The following is a 6,047-nucleotide window of genomic DNA, read 5'->3' as shown; positions in this document are numbered from 1 at the left end:
GCGGGCGCTGTCCGGGCGCGCCGCGCTCTCTGGACAGCGGGGAGGGTGGGCGGCCTGGCGGCCGCAAGGCGGGACAACCGCTGCCAGCCGCTCCTCCCGCTGCACCCGCTGCCCGCGGCCTGGCGCCGCGCTCCTGGCGCAGGGCGCTCTGCGGGGCCCGTTAGCGGTCGGAGCTGGCGTTTGTCACCCGCTGCCCAGCGTGGGCGCCCCGCCGGGTGTGAGCGCTCCCTCGGGTGCCCATCTCTGACGGCGGAGAGCAGGAGCCGCGGCCGCACGGGCGTTCCGGCCGCCAAGGGACCCGTGTCTCTTTTCTGGGGGATGGGGGAGCCTTCCGGGTCGTGCCATGTTGAGAAAAGCAACAGGTAATGGTGGACTTGAGGGGATTTGTGCCCCGCTTTCGTTTTCGCTGTCCCTAGAGGAGGCAGAGCTGCCCTATGTGCCGCAGTGCAGCTCTGGGCTGCTCAGCACAAGAGAGAGGTAGAGGTCCAGTGGAGGGCTGTGAAAGATGATTACTGGACTGAAACATCTCTCTTATGAGGAGAAGGCTGAGGGAGTTGGACCTGTTCAACTTCGGGAAAAGACTGCTGAAGGGGGACCTCAGTCTGTGTAAATGTTTAAAGGGAGGGTGTCAAGAGGCTGGACCAGGCTCGCGTTGGTGGTGCCGAGCAGTAAGACTGCAGGCAACGGGCAGAAACTGATGTTCAGGATGTTCCACCCGAACACGAGGAGGAATATCTTTGCTGTGCAGGTGAACGCGAACTGGAACAGATTTCCCGGAGAGCCTGTGGAGTCTTTCTTACTGGAAATATTCAGAAACTGCCTGGACACAATGCTGTGCTATGTGCTGTGGGATGACCCTGCTTAAGCAGGGAGGTTGGACCAGATGTTCAACCTGTGAACACTATGAACTTATGAATGCTGTGTTCACTTCCAGCCTTACCCTTTCTGTGATCCTCTGGGTGAGGCACTGCTTCTCCAGTGTTTGATGGGATGGTATAGGCTTCTTATGTACTGGCTGCAAATGTGTTAGGAGAGGAGTTGTCACCGTCAGACATACAGTCTAGCATAGAACATCTGGCTCAGATAGTCCCAAAAATATAGAGCGCTCCACTCCTGTGTCTTGAGACTGGGCTTCTGACTTCAGCCGTCTGTAATTCCTTCCTTTAACTTCTATTTGTCGGCTGTAAACCAAGTTGCTGCTCCCAAAGTTAATGTTACTGAAATTCCCTTAGAAACCTCCCCCCCTCCCCGCATCCCCCTCACTGGTTCTATGGCCTGGATATTAATTTGTAATTTTATTGGTATTTTTGTGACTGTTAAATGTAGTGTGCTATACATCAGCTAAAGACCTCAACTATTTTCTTCCTCTCCTTACCATATCTTGTGTTCATCCTGCAGTAGGTCTGTTCTGATTTCTTTGCTTTACCTCTGTTTTGCCAACAGGGTGGAAGGCAGGGTTATAGCTGGGCTGTGTCCAGAGTGTTTAAAGTGGATGTCCCACGAGACACGTGGGATACTTTCCTACCTTATGTGGATACCAGGCCAGTGAGGGCTGCTAGAAAGGCACTCATGCGGGTTTGGTGACAGCAGGTTGGTTGTGTCAGCCCTGGATGAGCCAAGCTGTGACCAGCCAGGCAGGGAAAAGGGAAGCAGTTGTGGAACTCCATAGCAGTGAATACTTTGGAAAGATAGGCCATTGATTGAGTTGAAACATGGGTGAATATCAGTGGATGCAGCCTCTGCCTTCTTATCGTTTGATGTGTACAGGGTAAGTACTTTTCTAACATGTAGCAGTCATTTTATAGAGGGCCTCTGGGGCTTGCATTTTTCTTTTGTGCTTTCGTTATATGCATAACAATTGCTTGTTGTAATTTGGAATGATCCTTTGATTTTATAATTGAAGCTGTCTTGCTCCCAATTTGCTCCCAATTATAGATCCAGTTTTTATACCTAACTGTATACTCTTACATTCCATGATAGTGAAGTTTATTTTTATTAAATCAGTACTCTTGATTTCTCTTCCTGAATGACTGTTGGATTCTTGTTTGAATTATTAACTTGACTTTGTCATCACAAGTTTTCATTAACATAGTGTTACTTAATATTGTACTATACTAAAGTATATTTTATACTTTAGATTTTAGGTATGATACCTGTTCCATTAAAAAATCTTTTTGTTAACATTTGTCAATAATGTCCTTTGTTGGCTTCTCAGTAGTATATTATATATTTTAAAATGTATTGATGTATTTTTTGCCAGTTTGTTTCCAGTATAGCATTGCATACTTTAATAACCTTCAGATAGCTTGGATCAGCTGCTTTTCCTTTGCCTTGAATAGTTATTCTCAAACTGTTGTTAAAGTTAGGCTAAGTAGTGTAGAGATTGAAAGCAACATTTTTTCCAATTAAAAACTTAATGTGGAAAATTAGGGGTGCCTTGGTGCAGGAGTTTTGGGAGCAATTAATGTAAAAAAATTCTTGTCAAAAATTCTTTTCTTGTCACATGAAGAAAAAATCCAAACATGTCATTTTCTGTTTATTTATTTTTTAAAATTTTGGTTATTTCTTCCTGTACCTTTTAAAACCTTGTTTCTTGTAAAATCTTACTAATGGGTTCATTGTGGTTGCGGTCAGTTTCTTGCTCCTTCTGGGTTTTTTCTACTCAGGGAAGGTTCTGCATCCACTGATATTTGTCATAATTTCTGGGGCTGAGTTTGCTTGTAGTTCCAGTTAAGTTTTGTTTTCAATACTAGCTCTTTAACAGTTTTGAGGTGCAGATGGTTCTGTCTTTTGCTTTCCTCATAGTTAGATTCCATGAGATTATTTTGTTCTGTGTTTCGCTCTTATACTCCCTTTTCCTTAAATGTTCAAATTGTATAGCAATGGAACTCATAGCCCTCATCTTTAGTTTGGATGTTATTAATTAAAACATTTAAAGCTATGTTTATGTCTTCATATTTGGGTGATGGATGCCAAGAGCTTCCAAGGGACTGATTCCTAGTCTCAGTAATCTGGCATGAAGGCATGTTTTTGTAGTAAAGCCAGAGTAGCATAACAAAAGATATGTAAGCTGAATCATGAAGTGTGTTTGCTCCGTGATTTCCTTGTGTGTTGTAATGAACTACATAACATAAAATGGATAGTTTTGCTGTAAATACTTCATGGGCATCATCATTATAACAATAATTGTAATAATAATCATCATCAGTTATAAACATCATCTTCCTTCTTCTCTTGCTCTTCTAATATTTGATAAAGAAATCCCTACCATACAAAGTTATTGCAGGAGTGTCAGATGGCAAGTTTATTGCATTTCTGCATTTGCTTTGAATTTTGTTCATTCCACACAATGGAAAGGGATTGATACTGTTTTTTCCTTTATCTTTTAGATGCTGTCATATAAAATTAATGAGGGGATCATAAGGCACTGTATTTTATAAAACAGCCAACAAATATGTAGACTAGAAATTAGAAAGTCTTTCTAATGATGTAGAAAATTTTGATGTCTTGTATGTCTCTTACAATAAATGCTGTTCTCTGTGGTACATGGTATATATAAGTATATATATAAGTATAACCTGTCTGACCTCTCATCAGTTGAATTCAGGCAATAGGTTGACCAGAACATGAGGCTGATGCAAGGACACTGCTCAGAGAAGCCTCTGGTTCTCCACAGTCACCCACCCATACAGAGCTGCATGCTGAAGTGGTTAGGAGCTCACCTAACTAATGTTAAAAGAAAGAAGTTCTTTCCTGCATTACTTTTTGGTAGAATCAAAGACTTGAGGTGATTTATTATTTTGTTGTGTAAAGAGCTGCTTGCTCTCAGAGGGATGAGACAGAATGAGAAGAGGGAAGAAAGACTGCTCCCCTCCATTGTAATACAAGTTCTTGTGACTAAAGTTGTACTTCAGCAGTCTTTATTTAATTCAATTCTCTGTAGATTCTCCAAGTAACTAATCTTAAAACAGAGAGGATGTGGAGCAAGACTGCTGAGAAGCTCTGGGAGAGCTTTGACAAGGGGGCCCCTGGGGATCCTGAGGCTGTGCACTGCACAGCTGGACCTGCTGTGCTGACCCACCCAGCCTTCTCACAGAATGTGCCACCTCCCTCAGGAGATCGTGGGAGGGACTGTCAGGCTGACCTGAAGGACTTCTCTCCTGGATTATCCCATCTGTCCTGAGGGACAAGGAAGTGCTTGCTTGTTGTCATCACCTGTATTCATGACGAGAAGTCTTCTGGCCTCCAAGTCCCCAGTGTGTTACCAACTTTGGTAGGGCATGCTAGGTCTCTAATGCTGGTCATTCTTTCCTACACCAAAACCAGTATTTTTATTAATTTGTTTTTATAAATAAGCAGCTCATTCTTAGACCATGTGTCATTCAGTGATCTTTCTATAGGAGTGAATGTTAAGTACCTTTATTGCCTCAGAATTTTCCTCGAACTGGTGCTGTGCATTAGAGTTGGTTGTCATCTTTCTTACAGGGGAGCTCTAGATGAAATTCCAGCAAACAAAGCTGAGTAGGAGAGCATAATCCATTTCAGAAAAGTTTTGATGTCAGAAAACTCTGCAGCTGATATTAGTTTTGGCCTGTTTTAGGTACTTAGCATAGCTGACTTAATTGCTGACAAATAAAAAGATTGTGTGTTGCATTTGTGCAAATAGCACCTTGCTTCTACTTAGGGTAGGTATGTCAACTTCTGTATTTTGTGTAGGTCTTTGGGTCTGTAGGTATGAAGAATTAATGTGTACTTTGGGGGAATAAAAATGATGCCATAAGCGTATGATTACAGAAAATCTGAGATTTTTGTATGTTTTAGTAAAGCTTGTTACTTTTGCAAGATTTGTTTCAAACCAGTCCTATTAGTGCTAGAAGTCTGTGCATTATTTATTGATTTATAGAGGAAATTTATACATGTGTCCTGTTTATAGAGAGAATAGTTAGTTACCCTTTATTAGGAGAGTTTTGTTTACTTCTTACACTACCTTGTAGTGTAAGAAACAGCTCAGGGAACAGTGCTATGAATCTAAATTTCCCTTTATTCTGCTTTGAGGTTGATTGTATTTATGCAGCTTGATTAGAATAATGAAGCTGTGTTTCTTTTGTTTTGATGCAAATCCTTCATAGCAAGCATAGCCATAAATTACCGAGGTTTCAGTTCTGGGAAAGTATTTGTTGTAGTGTTTGCTGTGATTTTAATATTTGTTTTACTGAAGTAAATAATTTGGTATTTCTGTGCTATCACCTGTGGGTATGTTGTCACCTAGAAAACTGAAACCTATAATATTTCATTACTTTAATTTTTCAGTACTCATGAGTAAGAGAAAGGAAAAAAGCGTTCTAACTCCTGGGTCTCAGAAAAGGCAGAGAAAAGAACACACAGCTATACGTAGTGATGAGTCTGATGAAGAAGAAACTTTAGAATTCTCAGCTAGTAGTGGTGCCCCTTCACAGGCGGTAAGTACAAAAAGTCATAGAGATGAAGATATAAGAAAAGTTCTGTGCCTGTTGAAATAAATGTCTTGGATGTAGGCATCAGTAGAACAAAGATAAAAGAAACTAGGGATACTGTCTGTGGTGAGAACTTCTGCATGAGGCTGTTCTTACCTTATTTCTTTTGGGTCATCTAGTTATAAGAGTCAAACATAACAATATTCTGATTTAATAGAAGGAATACTACTGCAGTTGTGAAGTAAATGAAGGAAATGGATTTGGATAGAACTGTGGAATGTTTCATTTATGGTTGTAGAAAAGGCAGAAAAAAATATTATTTATTTACTAAAAGAAGTGCCAAATATTTGTTTGTTTTGCATTGCTGACACTTTCAGATACCTGAAAAAGAGCTAGTGTTTGAAATGCAAATTTTGATTGAAATGAAACTTGAGAACGGGAATATTATTATTTTCTGCTTTTCTTTTAGTAGTTGAAATTTAGTTTGATAGAGACTTAAAAAAAATTATTTTTGAGATTGCAAATGCTGTCCTGTGTATTTAGATTGGACATTAGGAAACATTTCTTTACCAGTAGTAAGACACTGGACCAGGC

General features: G+C 40.8%; 1 protein-coding gene across 3 annotated transcripts in view; it reads left to right on the top strand.

The window, feature by feature from the left end:
* SMC6 (structural maintenance of chromosomes 6) overlaps positions 1-6,047 on the top strand; it is a 44,199-nt gene that overhangs the window by 294 nt on the left and 37,858 nt on the right. For all 3 annotated transcript variants that reach the window (XR_010439520.1, XM_064707754.1, XM_064707755.1), the window contains exon 2: positions 5,311-5,459. Coding sequence is in view for 2 of the 3 variants with exons in the window: in XM_064707754.1 (XP_064563824.1) it covers positions 5,316-5,459 (144 nt within the window). In the remaining variant the exon portion in view is untranslated. The remainder of the gene's footprint in view (positions 1-5,310; positions 5,460-6,047) is intronic.

Source organism: Zonotrichia leucophrys, chromosome 3, assembly GCF_028769735.1.
Source record: "Zonotrichia leucophrys gambelii isolate GWCS_2022_RI chromosome 3, RI_Zleu_2.0, whole genome shotgun sequence".
Taxonomy (NCBI): domain Eukaryota; kingdom Metazoa; phylum Chordata; class Aves; order Passeriformes; family Passerellidae; genus Zonotrichia; species Zonotrichia leucophrys.
Note: the sequence above shows the minus strand (reverse complement) of the source record. Positions and strands in the feature narration are given on the sequence as shown.